At 35.8% G+C, this 21,841-nt stretch overlaps 1 protein-coding gene across 16 annotated transcripts; it reads right to left on the bottom strand.

Annotated features, from left to right (window-relative positions):
- Positions 1-1,920: 1,920 nt before the first annotated feature.
- On the bottom strand, positions 1,921-21,368 carry LOC123899413 (vacuolar cation/proton exchanger 3-like). Of its 16 annotated transcripts, XM_045950526.1 has the most exons (11): positions 21,174-21,368; positions 7,583-7,639; positions 7,411-7,474; positions 6,925-6,981; positions 5,955-6,083; positions 5,358-5,474; positions 4,935-5,235; positions 4,183-4,821; positions 3,995-4,080; positions 3,692-3,757; positions 3,353-3,492 (listed from the first exon to the last, which is right to left on the bottom strand). In XM_045950526.1, the coding sequence occupies exons 2-7, from the start codon at positions 7,630-7,632 to the stop codon at positions 5,158-5,160; spliced, it is 495 nt and encodes a 164-aa protein (XP_045806482.1). In that variant the 5' UTR covers positions 7,633-7,639; positions 21,174-21,368; the 3' UTR covers positions 3,353-3,492; positions 3,692-3,757; positions 3,995-4,080; positions 4,183-4,821; positions 4,935-5,157. The 16 variants fall into 16 exon arrangements, 3 of the variants coding, with proteins under 3 accessions (XP_045806482.1, XP_045806483.1, XP_045806484.1); XR_006805590.1 differs by lacking the exons at positions 5,358-5,474; positions 5,955-6,083; positions 6,925-6,981; ... (1 more) ...; positions 7,583-7,639; positions 21,174-21,368 and adding exons at positions 1,921-2,532; positions 2,646-2,767; positions 2,885-2,981; positions 3,070-3,164 and having other exon boundaries at positions 3,274-3,357; positions 3,460-3,492; positions 4,935-5,148; XR_006805591.1 differs by lacking the exons at positions 5,358-5,474; positions 5,955-6,083; positions 6,925-6,981; ... (1 more) ...; positions 7,583-7,639; positions 21,174-21,368 and adding exons at positions 1,921-2,532; positions 2,646-2,767; positions 2,885-2,981; positions 3,070-3,148 and having other exon boundaries at positions 3,274-3,357; positions 3,460-3,492; positions 4,935-5,148.
- Between the last annotated feature and the right edge of the window lie 473 nt (positions 21,369-21,841).

The raw sequence follows: 21,841 nt of genomic DNA, 5'->3' as shown, positions 1-21,841 counted from the left end.
CTTTGAAAGGATTTCAAAAATGTAAATTTGAATTTCAAATTAACCATTGCAACCTTTCAAATATATTTTCGAAAATATCCAACAATAGATGCCCGTACAATTGTCTATTAATGAGCTGCTTTAGTACATGTAACAAATTTAGCTCCTTTGTTGCAACACTTCAGAGCTCTGTATCCATAAATTTGACATATTCTTAGATGGGGGTGACAACAGATTGTTTCCTTAAATATAATGGTTTGATATATCGTAATCTTGCATAACTTTGTCAAAGTCGTGTCTTGTGTACAATGTTACTTTTGGCCTTTTAGGAGGCTAAATATTATTAATAAGATATGCATATATTTTAGACTTCAAGTGGATAATTTATTTTAAGTTTATGATTTATCTAGGAAGATGTTTCAATTTCTTTCTTGCTGGCATCATATTCGTTCTTTCTTGGCACTTGCATCAAATGTTTCCACTATATATGTTGGTTCAAAAGTCAAAATATGTTTTAGTCTCTAGTGATTCGCAAATTTCCTTGGAGCACAAATGAAATTACCTTATTGAATTTTACACCGTTAGTTTGAATTTATATACTTATAGGCGAAAAGAATAAACGGAAGCCAATAGACGTAATACAAAGAATTTCAAGCGAAATGATAATGTGGTTTGGTGGAGGAATATAAGGGTTAGAGTGATAAGGGATTTTGTATTCAAGTCCCCTCATTAACATTTGTAACAACATTACTAACATTTGTCATTTAAAAAAAAAAAACAAAGTTAGATTTGATAGATGAAAAATGGCAATTAAAACTGTAGGGTTGTTAGATGGATGAAAAAGGACAGTAGCTAGAGCCCAGAGGCTTGGCTTATAATGAGGCAATGGAAGAAGATGGGATTATTGTTGGGAAGTCTGTGTTAAGAGTCCCACATCGGTTGAGAGATGGCTTGACTAAGTGTTTATAAACTAGAGGCAATCCTCACCTTACAAGCCGGTTTTGTAGGGTTGAGTTAGGCCCAATACTCATTTCTAAGATGGTATCAGAGCCTCTCCACGATCCGTTGGGCCACCTGTTATCAGGTTTCCGCTATCGGGCCACCTACCGTTTATATCCACGCACCAAGCCCAATAGTGCTGGGCGTGAGGGGGTGTGTTAAGAGTCCCACATCGGTTGAGAGATGGCTTGACTAAGTGTTTATAAACTAGAGGCAATCCTCACCTTACAAGCCGGTTTTGTAGGGTTGAGTTAGGCCCAATACTCATTTCTAAGAGTCTGACTGGGAGCAACAACAGGCTAAAGATCTGGACATCCATGAGACCTGAATACAACATCTTCACCAAAAACCTTACGATAGAGTATATAGGTTACATCTCTCTTATATATCTTTCATTTAGCTCATTCGTAGTTGATGTTATACCAATCACTCACACTTAAAAAACTGCAACAGTCTCCTCCCCAAGTGTGAGTCTCTCACATCTCTATACTCCTCTTACTGCAGTTACCCACCAATGGAACACACTGCCTAACCACAATTACGATGTCTGTAACATATTCCCCAACTCCTAAAAGAGGGGAGAGTTTTGAATGGAAAGCGTTGATTAACTTCTATGGGATTTTCCTAATAATGTAGAAAATAATATTATGCTTTAACTACAACGTGCAATTGCAAAACTAGATATTATACATACATTGATTGGAAGGAACTAATGACCAAGTATGAAGAAAGAATGTAGAACTTAGTTCTTCAATCTTGCACATTTTCATTAAATTTGATTCATAATTTAAATTTCTTGTGAGTATTACATAGTGGCACCGTTTGAGATAGCATACCAAATTTAAATATGTTTTGTTTTAGTCCTAGAAGAGCTTGAAAGACACAATTTGAGTGTTCAAAGTAATGTTTAATGCACAAATTTCATCTTGAACTCGTTGCACCTTCCATGAAGCCATCTTTTACAGCTGAACATTTGTTTATGATGTTTTAAAGATGAAAATGAAAATGAGTAAACTGATCCATGAGCTACATTATTGGTACAAGTGTGTGGAATCTAGCTATATTTGGATTCTCACGATAGTTTTTTTTTGGAGCATCTTTATTTGAATTGTGAAAGCACAAATTATCCTTGACATCAGAAGACAACAAGTCTCGATGTACTTCGGAAACATGTCTTCTAGTATCGTACAGATTCTTTAACTTCTTTCTGTTTGTCTTAATGTAATTGAGAAGGTACACCAATACCATTAACAAGCTTCAAGGATTTGTTTTTTGTCAGGTAACTTCGTGGTTTGAAATTCCACCTTTTTTAGGTGAATTCAAAAAAAAAAAGTGGAGTGTCCGGGATTTGAACCCCGACTCTTGCATATAAGGTTCAAGGCTTTAAATACATTAGACTTTTCTGACCACTAGAGTATAATTAACTTCCGACCAGAAGTACCCGATGAAGTAAACTTCAAGAATTGATTGTGGTACGTTCCGAACCTTAGATTATTTGCATTCCGACCAATCAAAGAAAATGGAGCATCAAGGTCCATACCATAAAGAGCAATCCTATTAAAACAACAATTGGAATTAAACATTAACCACCAAATCAAAAGTGCGCACATTAGCAAATGCATCTACCACAATATCAAAGATAAAAAGCTTTACAAAAATCACAGCACCTCTGAAAATCTTGACTTTAGCGAATTGTATGACAACAACAGGAATGCCTGAAGCAGTTTTGCCAACTTTCTTACTTAAATCATCTACATAGTCACCACATAGAGCACATTCGCACTTCCCACTAGTAAAATAACAATTCACAAACATCACATCTCATAAACAATGAATGAAATCTATAACAATGAATGAATGAAATCTATAACAGAAAACTGTAATTTCGAATTTATCACCATTATACCTTGAATCGGTAAGCTCTATCACAACCATTTTTGTTACCTTACCATCCCTAATATACTCTCTTTCAGCAGAGATTGCAGTCATAACACCAATCACAACTGTTACAAACCACAGCATAATCCGAAATAAATATCAATTCAATAAAAAATCATTCCAAATATGGAGAACTTTGTTTTAAAAACTAACCAACTAAAAAATTCGTAATTATGCAGGTGTGCAGAAACTTCAGCCAAATTGGTGAGAGACGATCCATACAAAGATATATCTGGACAAACAGAAGCCTGTACTTTTGTCTTAATTTGGAAATTAAGCTTGTAAGGATGAAGCGTGGTTCTATAAATCATCAAATAATCTAGAAATTTCAAATCTTCTAGGGTAGATTTCTCTTACCTTAGTTTTTCCAATACCCAAAAGAATAAAGAGAGAAGGTTGATTCTGTGTACCTTAAAGTTTCGTAGCTTGAATTTTGTCACCCTAAAATAAGTGTGTTTAGTATATGAAGTTCAAAATAAAAGCATCAAACCATATACTACATTTCAGAAAATGCATATTAAATGGTGACTATAAATCAATCACCTTCTATATATGGCAAAAAATTAAGCTTATAACCTACATCACAAATAACAAAGAAAAAGATCAAAATCATTTTTTATTTTTATTTTTATTTTTAAAACGGATGTATCAAGATGAAGAAGAAAAGAGTAACTCGAAATCACAAACAAATCATTAAATGGTTTATGAAGTGGCATCACATGTCAACTCCTAAGATGATCAAAGAAAATGTTAAAATCAACTCCTAAAACTTTACCTCAGTTTTGAAGTGATATTCGGAAAGTTCTGTTTTTATACTGGATTGACCAACTTCTGCACAAACCTAAAACAAAACAGCAAACATAGATTTAATTGAACAGATTGCATAAAATCCCCAAGTTAGAACCAAATCATTCTCATGAAAAAAAAGAAAGAAAAAAAAAAACAGATAAAGAGTTAAAATTTGGGGAGGAAATATTGTAGTGAAATTGTCATTGCGTTTTCATGATCGGCATTCTATTTTCATGAGCTGTATTTTCATCTCCAAAGCAATCAAGCTAAGGAGAAATTGTTTCCTTACACAGTAACTAATTGAGCTACATTAGCCTGCTGCTTTACTAATCTACAAAAAGCATCTATACTCCAATTCAAGGCCGCTTCTTTTTCCTGTAACAAAAGGAGATTGAGCATTAGCAACTCCTAATCCTCTTAAACATTGCAGGACAAACATGCATTAGATCATAAAAAAAACCAAACAATGATAAGAACCTTCTCAGAGCTGGATGACCAAAACTCATCCCAGAATCTCTTGAAATCCAATTCCAGCTCACGTCTGTCCCTGATTTAAAGTAAAGGAAAATCACAATCACATCTAATTTCATAATCAAAGCATGTCATAATATCAAACCATTCTTAAGAATCGGTTCTTACCAATTACAAAAATACAGGAATTTGAAATAAGATACACAAGATAAAAAGAATTTAACATAGAGTATAATGAAAATAGACCAAACAGTAGTAAACCAAGGCAAGACATTTTCTACCATCTGTCAAAAGCTACCATTTTACAATAAATTTATTATGCAGCAACTTACATTTTTAGTGACGGATGAATGTGTGAAAGAAATAAGTGATTTGTTTTCATCATTCTAAACATGTTTTAATTCTAGCCAATAAAACTAATTAGCATTATTATATGGCTCGAAAAGAAAAATGGTGAAGATGACTAACACCAAAGTGTACAATAAAAGGCAATGCCGACAAAAATACCAGGATCAACATCAATTTTTTCATGATCCATGCCATTAGGTACAAGAGTATTAATGTATTGATAAGGTCCCTTCCCGTTGATAAGAATACCATCTGGAATTCCGAGAGTTTTCCAGCATTAAGTTTTGATCTTAAATCCTATATTTATCAAAGAAACATGCACAAAAGTACTCAAAAATCAATCACAACTTATAAAATTTCGAATCACCGATATTTACAAAAGAAAGAATTAACGAAGAATGATAACTAACCACATGGTTCTGTTTATACCAATCACCAATCATAATGAAATTTTCATCATATGGACCAAATCCACCAGAAGCTCTTCGGAAATTAGTAGAAGGGGAGTAAAAGAAACTCCCACTTTGATCCTTGACTTGAAACTGATATGTCCAATTCCATTTAGGAGGAATCAGACAATTAGTACCAAGAACTCCGTCTTGCCACGAGTTCATCCGCATTTGAATACCAGGCCTACCACAAACATTTTTTGTATCCTTGAGAAATAAGCAGCTCAAAAACTTTGACAGCAATAAAACACTCTCTTCTGATCTGAAACAATTGAAAATTGCACACAAAATAAAATCAGAAACCTTGACTTCAACATGAATTTATATGTTAGACTTAGATGAAAGGATTAAGAATGGAATTGGTAACACTCTCTAAATTCTTACCAGCATGTTCTTGAAAGCAAAAATGATTGCTCCTGCATGTTCAGCTGCATTGCCAACTATTGGTAGCAAGATTATGCTGAGGAAGCTGACAGACAAACCCCATGAATCTGATGCATTCTGTTAAGAATGAAATTTGTGCAATCAGCTACAATTAAAAAAAAAAACTTCACTGTTTTGTGTGTTTGAAAAAAGCTTATTTCCTAACTTATATCGACCAATGAACTTGTTTAGATAAACAACTTAATTAACATATAAGTGTTTATAAATAAACTATTTCTATAACAAAAGATAAAATAAAGTCAAACTATTTTCATATAAGGTATAAGCTTTGTAATAAGCCATCATTGAGAGCTTATGGAATTAAGCTGAAAACAACTTATAAACATATCATAAGTTATTTCTATAAGCTCTCTCAAACAGTCTTACAAGGGCTTATACCGGTAATTAAACTCAAATAATCAAATCCAAATAGGCTCATATAGTCATAGGTTATATGTAACTGCTTATATATATGATAAACACTTATTCAATAAGTGATTAACTAAGCTGTTTATAAAAAAGAATTCCAAATATATCTAAACATTTTTGTAGAATTACCTCAATTGTATCCACCACATATTCAGACAACAAAGCAATGAAAACAGTCATTTCATCCAACCAACCAAATGCACTCCAGAATCCAATCACAGCCTCTTCTTCTGCCTCCATGTTCCCACCTTCACATGCCTGTCCAAACAATGCATCATAGTATCAATACTTATAATAAACATTAAAATTAAAAAATTTCATAATTAAGAAACATACATCTTCAGCTTCCAAAAATTCCATGATACTTCATTCTTTAGGGCTTGATATAAACTCAACATGAATACTTCAAAAGATAAATGAATTTATAGGTTATAAGATGAAATTGATTAATGCCTCAAAAAAAGATTAAAGGGGTCAATAAACCTTTATAATGAGTGACCAAACATGATATGCTGGGTAATGGTACAAAAATCACTTTAATCTAATAACCATCAAATAAAAAATAGGATATTGTGTCCTTGCCCCCTAAGAAGAGAAGAGAACTAATGGTTATTATTCAAATAACCGAAAATTAGATAATAACTATACAACTAAATACACATAAACTAATATTTATCATATCTTTGCACTAATAAGGCATGTTTTGAAAGAACTATAAAAAAAGTTGTTTGGTGTGGTGATGCAAAACTAACATATTTGTTTATATCACTCTAATCATCATCGTATTAGAAAATGTTTAAAGAATTATACAAAAAGGCTACGAAAGCATGAATGTAAATGTAACAAACCACTTCTTCTTCTATCTCACATTCTATTCCTATTGAAGCAAACCCTGCATGCAAGAGTTAATCTCATTCAAGTAATTCTCCATCTAGTATACATTAGTATATTGGATTCCTCCTTAACAACAATATTGATACAAAAATAGATTTGTAGTACAAAGATAAATAAGCAAAATTCATAAATGATATAATTTGAAACTACAATTTGATGAAGAAACATGAAAATAATTATATTAGCAAAACAGTTAAGCTCTTACACTGTTTGTCTGACTTTTTCGAGCAGTAAAAGATCCAACTTTCGAAAACAACAAAATCTATGCATTTAAAGAAACAACAAAATCATCATAATGAACAATAAACCCCAATAATGAACAATTTAAGTTTTAAAAATGGATGAAAATGAATATAGAAAAAAGTCAGAAAAGCCAATCTTTTTGAATTGAAATCTATGTGTTCTTTTAATCTGTGAAAACATTTTCAAAGCTAATTCTCAAGAATATTACTTTCATCAAAGAGAATTCAATAATGGTAACAATCTTTGTCATCCCTGTCATAAACAATCTTTTCAAAAACCTCTTTTCCAAAATCAATATATATATATAAAAAAAATAAACACAAAAAACAGGAACTAAAAAGAGGTAAAAACCAAAAAATTTCATGTTGTCAAGAATATTCACAAAAAACTAAAATCAAACCTAACTCAGAAGGGGAAAAGTGAAAAATTCAAAGTTCAGAAAACTTACCAAACCAAACCCGAATTTGTGAACCTTCAGAGCCCATGATAGAATTGCCTTCTCTATAGAGATCCTGGAATCAGTTTGATAACCCAAAATAAAAAATTTCAAAATAAAATATAAAGAAGGAGTGATTCAGCGAATAAAGAAAATGGAAGAGAGATGAAATTATTTCAGTAACCTGAGTTTATTGACATCCAAATACCCAATTTCATCGACAATTTCAAACATGCAAGATTGTTGGATATTTGAATTGGCTTAATTTTGCTAAAACAAATATACTAACAAGATGTTGGAAAACATGTTACAACATCATACTGTATCAAGGAAATTTCGCGCATTTATGAGAGCATCTGCTATATATGGAAATCCACTGATAAACACGCTTATTGAAGATTTGATCTGATCAGGAGCTTTAAGGATAAGACAAAATTAATGGAATAGCTGGATGACTTATCCTATCTTATAAAGTCCCTTAAACACTTTTGGAAAGTCTTGATATATCCTTAATGAAGATTGAAAAAGTATCAGATCACCTTTTATGATTCTCAAGGAGCGTCCTATTGATTCTGAAGCAAGAGGAGCATGCCATTATGCTATATATACGAAGACCAAGCTCAAGACTAAGTATCTCATTGAAAAATATTAGTTACACATATTGAGTCTTTGTTGAGTCTTTTATTGTTTGATTGTAATTCTTGCTTGTGGATTCTATAACACGAGTTAAGAAGTAAGTTTATTATTTTAAGGTTACTCCTAAGCTTTGAAGTACGGAGTTTACCGTGTGTGATTCACTTGAAGCTTTTAAGCAAAAGTGAAGTGTTGTCTTGGTAAGTTGTTGCCACATCTTTCCCAACATTGTATAATCAACACAGGTTGTGTTGTGTGAGTGGAAGTGAGATGGAATCTCATGTCTAGGAGTTCCTAGGCAGAAGTTGCATGAGTAGTGTCGAGGTTATAAGGCATAAACCAGGGGTTTGCTGGAGGTCTTAGTTTAAGGCGTAAATCCTAGGGTTTGCTGGAGGTCTTAGTAACTAGAGCTATTAGTGGATTTCCTTCCTGGATTGGTATCCCCCAGAGTAGGCAGTTGGCTAAACTGGGTTAACAATTACTTGTGTCATTTATTTATTTTCTGTCAGTTTTTATGTGTTATATAAGATGTGCCAACAATAGAAACAACGTTAATCATAAAGTAGTTGTTGGGACATCTTAGGCAACATCATTCTAGTGATACCAGAATTTCAATTGGTATCAGAGCAGGCACCCTGTTCTGTTATTTTGGGTGAGCTCCAGGGAGAGTACTTTCTGGTACAATGGATAAAGAAGGAGGGTCAGTGTCTAAACCTCCTTTACTGACAGGTCCTGAGAACTATGATTATTGGAAATCTCGTATGGAGGCTTTCATAAAATCAATTGACAGCAGGACATGGAAGGCTGTGTTACGTGGATGGGAACCACCAATGGTTCTTGACAAAGATGGCAATAAAACTGATGTTAAGAAGCCACATGATGAATGGACTAAAGATGAGGATGATTTGGCACTTGGCAACTCCAAAGCCTTGTATGCAATTTTCAATGGTGTGGATGCTAACATGTTCAGGCTTGTCAAAAGATGTATTACTGCTAAGCATGCCTGGGAAATTCTGAGAAAAGCTCATGAAGGAACATCGAAAGTGAAGCTATCTAAGCTTCAGATGCTCAAAACAAATTTTGAGAATCTCAGAATGAAGGAGGAAGAAACCATTCATGACTTTCAAATGAATGTGCTTGACTTTGCAAATCCGTTTGATGCACTTGGAAAACCTATCTCAGATGAGGAGTTAGTTGGAAAAATACTCAGATCTTTGCCTAAAAGATTTGATATGAAGGTGACAGCCATTGAGGAGGCTCATGATCTTTCAAGTCTAAATTTAGATGAACTCATAGGATCACTTCAGACCTATGAAATTGGCCTAAACAGGAGGAATGAAAAGAAAGATAAGAATCTAGCTTTTGCTTCAAAGAGTGTTGCTTAGCTGAGTTGCTTTTGAATCTGACAGTGAAGAAAGCTTAGCTGAGTCTATGGCTATGCTTGGGAGACAGTTCAACAAGTTGATGAAGAAAGTGGACCAAAGGTCCAAGCCAAATGGTAGATTCAACAACAACAAACAGTCCAGCTTTCAGAAAAAGACAAATGAAGATGAAAGAGGGGTAAGATGTCATGAATGTGAAGGTTTTGGCCATATCAGAACAGAATGTCCAACCTTTCTAAAAAGACAAAAGAAAAGTCTTGTGGTTTCATGGTCTGATACAGATTCAGAGGAGGAAGAATCTGCTAAGTTTGTTAATGCATTAACAGGAGTTTGTGTATCTGACTCAGAATCATGTGATGATGAAGTAACCTATGAAGAACTAGCTGCTACTTACAAAGATCTTCATAATAGAAGCATAGAGGTTTGCAAAGCATTGGAGAAACAGAAGAAAATCAATGGCAAACTACAAACTGAAAGAGATGAGTTACTCACAAACATTGATAATCTCAACATTAAAGTTGAAAATCAGAGTAGTCAAATTCATCAGTTGAAGATTGAAAAATCCAACCTCCTAAGTAAGATTGCTGAACAAAGAGAAGAAGTCACCAAGCTAAATGCTGACTTGGATCATGTCACAAAGGTGGCAAAAATAATGACCAAAGGTACTGATGTCCTTGAAGAAATGTTACAAAGACAGAACTATGGGAAACCTAAGCCCATTGGTTTTGAACATGAAAGGGTAAAGCAGCAGATGAAGTTCAACAATGCCACCATACACACTCCAATCAACAGAATCTTTGTGTCAGGAGGATTGTCGCAACAACCCATGGAACATCCTATGCCTAGGTTCTATAATTGGACATGTCATCATTGTGGAAGGAAAGGACATATTAGGCCTTTCTGCTATAGGCTGCACGGATATCCAAGAAGAATTCATCAAGAGCTACATACTCCTGCCTTTCCTAATGTTGCAACAAGACAGGAATGGAGAGAAAAGAAGAAGATCACAGGTCTGATAGCTCATACATCCTTAAGAGCTTCATCAAGAGAAACCTGGTACTTTGATAGTGGTTGTTCTAGACACATGACAGGTGTTGAACACTATCTTGAAGACTTGAAGTCATATGCTACCAGCTTTGTGACCTTTGGAGATGGAGCCAAAGGAGAGATCAAGGGAGTTGGTAAACTTGCAAACCATGGCTTACCAAAGCTAGATAATGTGCTGCTTGTAAAAGGGCTTAAAGCAAATCTAATCAGCATAAGCCAACTTTGTGATCAAGGCATGAAAGTCAACTTCACAAAAGCTGAATGTCTAGTTACAAATGAACAAGGAGAGCTGTTGATGAAAGGAGTAAGGTCAAGAGACAACTGTTATCTTTGGATCCCTAAAGAAGAAGATTTATCCACATGTCTTATTAACAAAGAAGATGAGGTAAAGTTGTGGCACCAAAAACTTGGCCACCTGCATCTCAAGGGCATGAAAAAGGCAATAGCTAAAGAGGCAATCAGAGGTATTCCAAAACTCAAAATTGAGGAAGGAAGTATATGTGGAGAATGTTAAATAGGGAAGCAGACAAAGATGTCACATCCAAAGTTGTAACATCTTACCACAACAAGGGTACTAGAATTGTTGCACATAGACCTGATGGGGCCAATGCAAGTGGAGAGCCTTGGAGGAAAAAGGTACGCGTTTGTCATGGTAGATGACTTTTCAAGGTTCACATGGATTGAATTTCTAAAAGATAAATCTGAAAGTTTTGATGCATTCAAAGAACTTTGTCTTCAACTCCAAAGAGAAAAGAACTCTGCTATTGTAAGGATACAAAGTGATCATGGTAAAGAGTTTGAGAATGCAAGCTTCCTTGAATTCTGCATCTCTAAAGGAATCAAGCATGAATTCTCAGCTCCAATCACACCTCAACAAAATGGTGTTGTTGAAAGGAAGAACAGGACAATACAAGAGTCAGCCAGAGTAATGTTGCATGCAAAACATCTTCCATATCAATTCTGGGCTAAGGCTATGCATACTGCCTGTTATATTCACAATCGTGTAACACTCAGAACTGGAACATCTACTACACTATATGAACTGTGGAAAGGCAGAAAACCAACTGTCAAACACTTTCATGTGTTTGGAAGTAAGTGTTACATCCTAGCTGATAGAGAGCACAGAAGAAAAATGGATCCTAAAAGTGAAGAAGGATTATTTCTTGGGTATTCAACAAACAGCAGGGCCTATAGAGTTTACAACCAGAGAACAAAGGTAATAGTAGAATCTATCAATGTTGTGATAGATGACCTGACATCTGCTAAAACATCTGACACTGAAGATGATGTTCCAACAACTTTGCCAACATCTGAAGAAGCTGTAGCAGAGAAAGAATCAGATTCAGATGATGAATCGACAATTTCTACACCTGGTCCTGTGAGAAAAGTTCCTTCAATAAGAATACAGAAGAACCATCCCAAAGATCTCATCATAGGAAATCCTAACCAGGGAATTACTACAAGAAGGACAAATGAAGTGGTTACTAATTCTTGTTTTGTCTCAAAGGTTGAGCCTAAAAATGTAAAAGAGGCTCTCACTGATGAGTATTGGATAGAAGCAATGCAAGATGAACTAACTCAGTTTAGAAGAAGTGATGTGTGGGATCTTGTTCCTAGACCCAATGGTGTTAATGTCATAGGCACAAAATGGGTGTTCAAGAACAAATCAGATGAAAATGGTGTTGTAACAAGAAACAAGGCAAGATTAGTGGCTCAAGGGTATACTCAGGTTGAAGGACTTGATTTTGATGAAACATTTGCGCCAGTAGCAAGACTGGAATCTATTAGGCTACTTCTTGGTATAGCATGCATCTTTAAATTTAAGCTGTACCAAATGGATGTCAAGAGTGCCTTTCTTAATGGGTACTTACATGAAGAAGTTTATGTGGAGCAGCCAAAAGGTTTTGTAGATCCTGCCAATCCTGATCATGTGTATAAGCTAAAGAAAGCTCTTTATGGACTGAAACAGGCTCCAAGGGCTTGGTATGAGAGGCTGACAAATTTTCTTGTTAGTCAAGGATACAGAAAAGGAGGCCATGACAAAACCTTGTTTGTTAAAGAACAGGAAGAGAAGCTGATGATTGCCCAGATTTATGTTGATGACATAGTATTTGGAGGAATGTCTGAAAAGATGGTGCAACATTTTGTACAACAAATGCAATCAGAGTTTGAAATGAGTTTGGTAGGTGAGCTAACATACTTCCTTGGTCTGCAAGTCAAATAGATGGAAGACACCATATTTGTTTCTCAAAGCAAGTATGCAAAGAACATGATCAAGAAGTTTGGAATGGACACTGCAGCACATAAGAGAACTCCAGCTGCTACTCACCTGAAGCTAACCAAAGATGAGAATGGCATTGATGTTGATCAAAGCCTATACAGGAGCATGATTGGTAGTCTCTTGTATCTTACAGCAAGTAGACCTGACATCACTTTTGCTGTTGGTGTGTGTGCAAGATATCAGGCCAAACCAAAGATGAGCCATCTTGTACAAGTCAAAAGAATCTTGAAATATGTTAAGGGCACCAGTGATTATGGGATTCTGTACTCCCAGACAAAGAACTCAACTTTGGTAGGGTATTGTGATGCAGATTGGGCTGAAAGTGCTGATGATAGAAAGAGCACTTCAGGAGGTTGCTTCTTTTTGGGTGATAATTTAATTGTTGGAGTAAGCCCTAAAAGCCAATCTATTTTGATAGAATCGTCTTTTGTATGATAACTTTGATTTATATATTTAATATATATAATAAGGCATTTCTTTATTATGTTTGTTTCAAACTAATAAAGTCCCTAGAATAGCTAGTCTAATTAATGGAACATTAAGTGTGACTTAATAGTGAGACTCCATTAAACATAATGACACTATTCTTAAAGTATCCATAGTCAAGTTTTACTGTGATGTGGGATAACAGTAAAACATAGAGACTATTATGTGAGTAGACTGATGACTTCATCTCACGAGTCATGGATATGAGATATCAAGTCTTCACATAGATATAAATATTAGGAGTAATATTTATATTGGATTGACCCGCCATGAGAATGCTACATTGTATGTTATGAAAAGTGTCATAAGTTATTCTCATAGTGATAATGGTGTATACCACCCTTCGACCTGAAACTGTAACACCCAAACCCCTTAACGCGTATTTATTGAATATAAATAAATAAAACACTTAAGAAAATTCAGGCGTCACATGTTATAATACAAAACCACGGCATAATTAAATCAATCATGCTAGCACAGCGGAAATTAAAAACGATATTTATCATAATGTATATCATACAATGATCTTAATTGTTCACACAATATCCCTAGGCTCTAGGCCATATCAACAAAGGATATTATGTTTACAACCCAAAAGATAGGATTAGCAAAGTTAAATATGCCATCACGGGCTTAGATACAAATCAAGCGAATATCCCATCACGGTATTACACCTAATCAGAGCAACTCTATACAACCCGTCAAAAGAGATATACAAATATATCTAAAGGAGTAGTCTAAGCTAAACTCCTCACCAAAAAGCGCACTACACGAGCACGAGCAACCTCTAACTTTGATCGGGATCCTCAACCTGAGAATCTGAACCCCCAACGGTCCAGCACATAACACAAAGCATGAGAGTTAGATCACATAATCAAAATATAAGTGTAAGCAAAAGGTACTTAAACACTCCTTCAACAACAACAAGCATATTCATAATTTATAAACATGCATCACCATTAACTACTCAATTACAAGTTCTAAACATGTATAATCAAGTACCAAATAATCAATCTACAATTCATTACACTTAGCCAAATTATATGTCACATATCACTTATCAAGTAATGCACACACATATAACCTAATGCAACTCTAATGCTTCAACTTCATGAATGTCAATCCTAGACATTACTAATGCATGTGGTACCATCTTCTTTATTAGAGTATCTCACCTCTAATATCCTTCTTTATCGGATAAATATAATCCGATATACTTCTTTATTGGAATATCCAATATCCTATTTAATTCATGAATGCATGTATATGTGTTCATGAATTCACTCACAAATAATTAGCATAAGCTCTTCATTTATTATGTGGAACACTATCCAACATACTTCATCATTAAGATTTAACAAAACCTTAATATTCTTCATTTATACTTCATACATGATTAACAATCATTATAAGCTTCAACAAGCATCAACAAGCATCAACAAGCATCAACAATCATGTAAGAATAAGCCACTGATTGAAAATACATGCAAAGGAAGACAGCAGATGAAAAATTGGTGAAAACTGCAGTATTTCCGCCTGGGGCGGAAATTTTTACGTTTGAGGCGTAAGTTTACGTTTTAGGCGCAAAAATTTACGTTTGAGGCGCAGAAAAGTCTGAAAGGTTGGCTGCTCACTGCTCTTCCGTTTCAGGCGGAAATTATTGCGCCTGAGGCGGAAAAACATGCGTTTTCTACACAAAAACGCCCAAAAATCCCATTTTTCATGTTATAAATCCCAAAAGAGTTTGTATTCAAGCAAAACAAACATATCTAAACACAAAAGGACGGTTCATTTCTCAGATCTACGCCATAAACATCGAAAAAGTAAAGATTGACACTTTTTCATCAAAACTCTCAAGAACACCAAGTTCTTGAGTTTAATCCATTAGAAAGCTCGTTCTAACCATTATTTCCGTTCATTAATCATGTTACAAGCATGTTAAACATATTAAGAACCTTAGGAACGATTTCCATCAAGAAAATCCATTCCAATCTAAAACGAAAATGGGGTGGAGGAAGTTCGGGTAAGGAGAAATCGACATTCTCCCCTTCCTCGAATCACCCACGACTATGGAACCTACTCTCATACCTGGATTCGAAGAAAACTCGAAGATTTGATCTTGATTCTCCTCACTTTCCTTGCCCTAGCTCTTGAGCTCTCTTCTCTCTCCAACTTGTCAAGAACAAGAACAAATGAAATGTTCTCTCTTGACTTGGCCATATGGCCGCCCCACTCATGTTCACAAGGCCCATTGGGCCTCAAGCCCAATTGGCTTGGCCCAATAACACGATAACTCTCACTATCGCTTAATAACTAAAGTACTCGATAAATACTCAAGTTATTAACTTAATTAAAATTTCTACGTTAATAAAATACTTTAACACATAAAAATTATTAATTTGAAAATTGGGTCGTTACAGAAACCACTATGGACCCTAGATGTGGAGTAGAATACTTAGTTGCCGTTCAAACATTGTCCGTAACAGGATGACTATAAAGTCGGTTGATGGGTACTCTACAAATCATGCTGAGGGACATGAGTGACCTAGATGGAATTTGCCCCTCTTACATAACAGGAGCAATATCTGTAGGCCTCTTGATGGAATATAACTGATAAAATGTGTGGCCACGCCGAACTAAGTCAATATGAGATATTGAGCTTATTCGTTGTTTAGTATATTCTGGGATCAGGAAATAAAATATTGAACCATACAAGGGTGACACGATCTATGCCTTGTGGTCAATATAGATATAAGGGCAAAGGGGTAATTATACATAAGATCGTTATCATAGAAAGGTTTCGTCAGATCACATGACATTCTCGTCACTTGGGTAGCAGTGATGTGTTGCTAGATACCGCTCACTGTTTATAATATTAAATATGTGATTTAATATTATTGCCAACGTTACGAGAACCTATAGGGTCACACACAAAGAACAGATAGATGAGAGAAATAAATAAGTAAGACTTATTTATAAAATAATAAGTAGGACTTATTAGTAATTAAATAATTAAGTATGACTTATTATTTAATTTATGAAAATAGAGAAATACGGTCCACCGTAAGGTACGGTGCAGTGCTTGGTTTGATGACCACACAAGTGGTTCTATAAATAGAACCCTTGTGATGAAGTTTTGTAAGCTAAACCTAATTCACAAAGTGAAACCTAGCCGCCGCTCTCTAAACCCTGTTCTCTCTGACTCTCTCGTGGAATTGGCTAGCACCGATCATCGGAGAAATTCTGTTCGTGTGGACTGAGTAGATGCATCGCTACTTTGCTTTGCTCGTGATCAGAAACAGTTTCTACTTCAAAGGTTCTGCACTTCAAGAGGTAAACACATAAACTTGTGGTTTTGTGTTCTTTGATTTGTGATTAATGGTTTAATCAAGATCCGTTCATCGGGATTGTTCCGCTAAGAGGATTAAATTTTTTGAAAAACTCCTCTTAAATCCCTTCATTAATCTCATGGTTCAGCAAGAAGCAGAATTGTGTGTCTCTATCTACTGCAGAGGCTGAATACATAGCTACAGGAAGCAGTTATTCCCAGCTGATGTGGATGAAACAGATGCTGAAAGAATATAATGTCGACCAAGATGTCATGACATTATACTATGACAACTTGAGTGCAATCAATATATCAAAAAATCCAGTTCAACACTCAAGAACCAAACATATAGACATCAGGCATCATTTCATTAGAGACCTTGTGGAAGAAAATTGCGTGGAACTTAAGCATATTGGTACAAGTGAACAGCTAGCTGATATTTTTACAAAGGCGCTTGATGCTAATCAATTTGAATTTTTAAGGGGCAAATTGGGAATTTGCCTGCATGAAGAAGCATAGCAGTTACTGCAGTTATGGCGTGCAAAAGGAAACCGTTTTCTCTCCCATCCATCAATGCACGCTAATTTAGGGAAATCATTACAAACTTCCCTTAAATATGTCATCACACGCATTCAATTACTTTTCTTCCAAAATCTAACTTTTGTCCGTAAACCCTATTCTCACACTTCTCTCATCAAACTCCATCTATTCATCTTCTCAAACCTCAAAAATCTTCATCCAAACATGTCTGAATCATCACAAACTACAAAGTCTGGCCGTTCTACTCGATCAAAGGCAAAGATCGAATCGTCTCTAATCATCAAGGATGCTGTACCGGTTACAACTGTTCGTACTTCCAAATCCAAAATTCAATCAAGTGTTGCTGAGAAGAAGGTGAAGGGAAAATCAGTTGAAAAGAAGAAAGCTCCAAAAGTAAGTGACGATACCTCTCCTTCTATTGATAAATCTGGTAAAGGAAGCTCTAAGAAGAAGAGAAGGGATTATAAGTCTAGAATCCCTCTGTCTATGACTGATTTGGTTTTTGAATCGAATGTTAACACATCTGAGAAAACATCTGAAATCAACAAAGGAGAACCTCAGAACCCTAATCCTGTGTCTAAAGTTGTTGAAACAATTATTTCAACTGCTTGTAACCCTAGTCTAGAAAATTTGGGATCTGACGCTGAAAAGAGAAATCTTAATTCTATGCCTGTTGAAACTGAGATGGAAGACACTCCTACAGAGGTTGAAACAGAAACTGCTAATAAATCACCAACAATTGCTGAGATGGTGGCTGAAAAATCAACCCCTGTTGTTACTGAAGAAGTTGTCATGACAGATGTTGAAACATCTCTGAATGAGAATGATGAAATTGAAACTGTTGAGGAAGAACCTGTGAAGGAAGTTGCTGCTGAGAAAGATGTTGAGACAACTGCCACAACATCTGAGTCCTCAGATGAAGAAATTGGAACTGCTAATGAGGGTACTTCTGATGATGAAGGGGACACTCAGTCTGAAGAGAGCAACCAGTCCATACCCACAGAAGAACCAGAGATTGAAGCTGACAAATCTATAGAAGCTGAGAAGGAAAAAGAAAAGGATGTAGTAGATGTTGATGATTATGTCACCACCAAGACTGCTGTAAAATCAACTGGTGGTATAACAAAAAGGTTGAGAAGCTGTACAGGGAAAGTTGTGGCCACTGCAAGCAAGACTCCTGCACCAAGACTCAAAACAAAAGGTGTTGGACCTGTAAAAGGTTGGAGTAAAGTTCTCTCCCCTCCTGGCAAGAAAAAGGATACATTGAAGAGAAAGAAGGAGTCATCCAGTGACTCAGATTATGATGCTGCTGAAGATGTTGCTAACATCTCATCTCCCAATCCTAAGAAGGCTACTGCAAAGAAAGCTCCTCAAGGTATTGAAGAAGCCCCCTGTGACAACATCTCTTTCCATCGTGCTGCCTTTGCACTGAGATGGGACTATATCTACCAAAGGAGATTGGCTGTTGAAAGGGAATTGACCAAAGATGCTCTAAAATGTCAAGACATCTTTGACTACATCAAGGAAGCTGGTCTGATGAAGACAGTCTGTGACTTCAGTCCCTGCTATGAGCTGCTGGTGAAAGAATTTCTTGTGAACATCCCTGAAGAATGTGATAACCCACTGAGCAAGGACTACCACAAAGTTTTTGTCAGAGGTAAATGTATCAATATTTCTCCTGTTGTCATCAATAATTACTTAGGTAGGTCTGTAGAACCTAAGGGTGAGTTAGAGGTTGCCAATGATATTGTAAGTGCTGAAATAACTGCTGGTAAGGTTAAGGTCTGGCCCAAGAAGAAACTGATACCCACTAGTAAATTGAATGTCAAGTATGTCATCCTCAATAGGATAGGGTCAACAAATTGGGTGCCAACTAAGCATGCAACCAATGTTGCAACCCACCTGGGTAGATTTATATATGCTGTAGGAACCAAGGTTGACTATGACTATGGGACCTTCATTTTTTATCAAACCATTAAGCATATTAGATCAACTGCTGTGAAGATGCCAATAGCATTTCCATCTTTGCTATGTGGAATCATCTTGGCTCAATATCCAGACATCAAGGTTGTGACTGACACACCTAAGAAGAGGGAATCAGGTTTTACTTTTCACCACAAGCTATTTGGTAATCACAATGTTACTGATCATGTTGGAACATCTGCTGCTGGAGCTGGTGTTATGACCAAAAGGGAGATTATTGCTGGTTTGAAGGTTCAATGTCAGGACATTGATAAACAGCAGGCTGAGCTTGAGGAGAGAAAGAAAGTGTTCTTGAAGATGATTGAAGGCTTAGAAGCTGATGAGGTCCCTGTCAAAGCTAGTGCAAATGTGGCTGCTGCAGGTGAACAAAACAATGCAGATGAGGATGAAGGATATGATACTGCTACAGATGAGGATGAAGCCTCTGATAGCAGTGATGATGAATGATTTTGTAATCTTTTTACTGTTTTTACTGCACTTTGTTATTTGGTTTGTGGGTTTTTGTGCCCTGGATTTAGCACCTTCTGAGTGCATGGTCTGTACTTTGTTTAATTCTGCACTTTGGATACTTTACTTTCCTATTTTGGCACATTTTGTGGCTAAAAAGGGGGAGTAGCATTTTGATTTGTTTGTTTCTGCTACATGTTGTTGTGTCCTTTGTTATGACATGTTTTGAGTAGCAGTAAGCAAGTATTCAGGGGGAGTAAAATTTTTTTTTACCCTGAGATGATGCACAAGCTGATGAAGTCAGGGGGAGTTTGCTGCTGAATGGATGCTGCCCTGATTGGACGAACATGTGCTAGAAGATGTGCTCCCATATGTCACAACATCTTTGATGACATATGACATATGATATGAGTAATCACTTGCTCTGATACCACGCTAAGATAAACGTGTTTTATTTTGCTCGAGGCTATTGATGATGACCCGCTGCTGACGCCTCTGATACTTATATATTTTTTAAGATGCTCTAACAGCCTTCTTTTGTGTGATCATGGTGATTTGAAGGATTGCGCTTTTTATCTCTCATAGGTAATTAAATGGTCTGGAATTGTTTTAGCCAAAAATTGCCAAAGGGGGAGATTGTTGGATATTTGAATTGGCTTAATTTTGCTAAAACAAATATACTAACAAGATGTTGGAAAACATGTTACAACATCATACTGTATCAAGGAAATCTCGCGCATTTATGAGAGCATCTGCTATATATGGAAATCCACTGATAAACACGCTTATTGAAGATTTGATCTGATCAGGAGCTTTAAGGATAAGACAAACTTAATGGAATAGCTGGATGACTTATCCTATCTTATAAAGTCCCTTAAACACTTTTGGAAAGTCTTGATATATCCTTAATGAAGATTGAAAAAGTATCAGATCACCTTTTATGATTCTCAAGGAGCGTCCTATTGATTCTGAAGCAAGAGGAGCGTGCCATTATGCTATATATACGAAGACCAAGCTCAAGACTAAGTATCTCATTGAAAAATATTAGTTACACATATTGAGTCTTTGTTGAGTCTTTTATTGTTTGATTGTAATTCTTGCTTGTGGATTCTATAACACGAGTTAAGAAGTAAGTTTATTATTTTAAGGTTACTCCTAAGCTTTGAAGTACGGAGTTTACCGTGTGTGATTCACTTGAAGCTTTTAAGCAAAAGTGAAGTGTTGTCTTGGTAAGTTGTTGCCACATCTTTCCCAACATTGTATAATCAACACAGGTTGTGTTGTGTGAGTGGAAGTGAGATGGGATCTCATGTCTAGGAGTTCCTAGGCAGAAGTTGCATGAGTAGTGTCGAGGTTATAAGGCATAAACCAGGGGTTTGCTGGAGGTCTTAGTTTAAGGCGTAAATCCTAGGGTTTGCTGGAGGTCTTAGTAACTAGAGCTATTAGTGGATTTCCTTCCTGGATTGGTATCCCCCAGAGTAGGCAGTTGGCTGAACTGGGTTAACAATTACTTGTGTCATTTATTTATTTTTTGTTAGTTTTTATATGTTATATAAGATGTGCCAACAATAGAAACAACGTTAATCATAAAGTAGTTGTTGGGACATCTTAGGCAATATCATTCTAGTGATACCAGAATTTCAAAGATGATCAAAATTTGAGGAATTGAAATTTGGGGGGTTAGGGTTGATAATTTTCGGCTCATCTGAGAGGAAGAAGAAGGTTTTGCGTGAAAGAGGTTTTTGGGTGAGTTGATTTGGGGTTTTCCGGAGGCGGTGGCCGGCGATGGCTGCCGGAATCAGAGATAAAAGAGAGAAGAGAGCGCATGAGAGAGAAGAAGAGAGAAAAATAATTTGATAAATGAAGAAAATTTGGAAAAATTGAAATATATACCTCCTTTGGATAAGCTATCCCCACCATAAGAGAACACTTTTCATGTGAAGCTTTGTATGGATGAATGAATTGATGTAGAAGAATGGCAGCCAATAAGAAGATTGGAAGAATAATCATTACATAATGTGATAGTTGACATTGTGAAGGAAGTGAAGTAAGTAGTGACATAATGTCATAGTTGACTTTGTGAATGCAATTTCTAAGAAACCTAGAATGCATGTACAATCCATGAATGTCAATTGCTTGGATAAGCATACAAACTTTGTAGTTAGATATGTGGAGCATGATAATTGGATGGATAGAAGCATGTGGTGGCAAGAAACAATAGGACATGATACAAAGGTGTTAAACATGGATTGGCCAATGGATTAGGGTTTGCAATTAGGGTTTCAAAATTTATGATCTTTTATGTATATATAGATA

The sequence above is a fragment of the Trifolium pratense genome, linkage group LG7 (assembly GCF_020283565.1).
Source record: "Trifolium pratense cultivar HEN17-A07 linkage group LG7, ARS_RC_1.1, whole genome shotgun sequence".
Classification (NCBI taxonomy): domain Eukaryota; kingdom Viridiplantae; phylum Streptophyta; class Magnoliopsida; order Fabales; family Fabaceae; genus Trifolium; species Trifolium pratense.
This window is presented reverse-complemented; position numbering and strand designations above follow the sequence as displayed.